At 42.9% G+C, this 1,161-nt stretch overlaps 1 protein-coding gene across 1 annotated transcript in view; it reads right to left on the reverse strand.

Moving 5' to 3' along the window:
• Positions 1-564: 564 nt before the first annotated feature.
• LOC104987553 (cysteine protease ATG4A-like) overlaps positions 565-1,161 on the reverse strand; it is a gene marked incomplete at its 5' end in the record, with an annotated part of 9,219 nt that continues 8,622 nt past the window's right edge. Inside the window, one exon of the mRNA XM_010838560.1 lies at positions 565-761. Within this exon, the coding sequence (XP_010836862.1) occupies positions 685-761 (77 nt within the window). The remainder of the gene's footprint in view (positions 762-1,161) is intronic.

Below are 1,161 nucleotides of genomic sequence, written 5' to 3' on the forward strand. Positions count from 1 at the left end.
CTGTGGGTGTAAGTGCCAATGCCACTCACCCCATTCATTTCCAAAGCAGTGGTCCTGGCCTCTCCATGTTACCTCTTGCTGTGGGAGGTGAATTCTGGGACTTAATAGGACAATCGCAAAAGGACCATGCTGGGGTACCCTGAGTTTACTAAAAGATGACAAACTGATTCCAAGACTCCCTTGGGGTTTGTGTCTTCCAATAGGTGGTGAGTCCCTTGAAGCAAGAATTATACCTAGTTTATTTTTGTACACCTAATACTTAGCATAGTAGAGGTGCCCAATAAATGTTGAATGCATCAATGAAGATTTTTTAAAATACCATACAAAGTGGGAGTCTGTGCCTTCCCTAGGCTGGTTCAGGCTTCCCCCTCCTCCTTAGTACAAACCCTTTGGCTTCAAAGTGACCCTCAGGCTGATGGTTGAGTGTCTGAGCACCAATCTATCAAGGGGATACGGAATGAGTACTGAGGGGCCTCTACCTGGACTGATACTCATGACTACAACTCTGATAAACAAAGACAGTTGTCTACACACATTACACACTTCAAGGAAGTATTTGAGCAAAATGGTACAGATGTTTGGTGGCTCAGTGGGATGGCAAGAACTGCTTGGTTGATGGGATACTGAGTTGGTGGAGGCAGGCATAGGAGACAGTAGAATAAGGCTCGTGCCCAACCTTTTTACTTACTTCAACACCTGTGCAACTGTATTTGGTCCAAACCATTCGCCAATTGATTTCCCTTCTCCTACGCCCATCTGTGCTGTTTTCATGTGGAAAAAATAAACATGTTAGTGAAAGGTCTTTCAACAAACCAAAAACTCCTAATTTTTTGCATAAATAATTAAGTAGATAGATGACTTAGTGGAGCCACATATAAAGCAGGGGACAAGAAAAGCAAGTACAGGGATTTTCCTGGTGCTCCAGGGGCTGAGATGCCTAGCTCCCAATGCAGGGGACCTGGGTTCAATCCCTAGTTGGGGAACTGATGCAACTAAGTTCACATGCCACAGCTAAAAGATTCCATGCGCTGAAATGAAATATCCCACATGAAATAAAATATTTTAAATTGAAAAAAAAGAAAAGCAAGTACAGGCAAAGTAAGCTGAATTTCACAGTGTTTCTTTCCTCTTAATTGGACTATGCAACAGAAAGACAGTCTT

This window comes from Bison bison, unplaced genomic scaffold (genome assembly GCF_000754665.1).
Source record: "Bison bison bison isolate TAMUID 2011002044 unplaced genomic scaffold, Bison_UMD1.0 scf7180017846086, whole genome shotgun sequence".
Classification (NCBI taxonomy): Eukaryota; Metazoa; Chordata; class Mammalia; order Artiodactyla; family Bovidae; genus Bison; species Bison bison.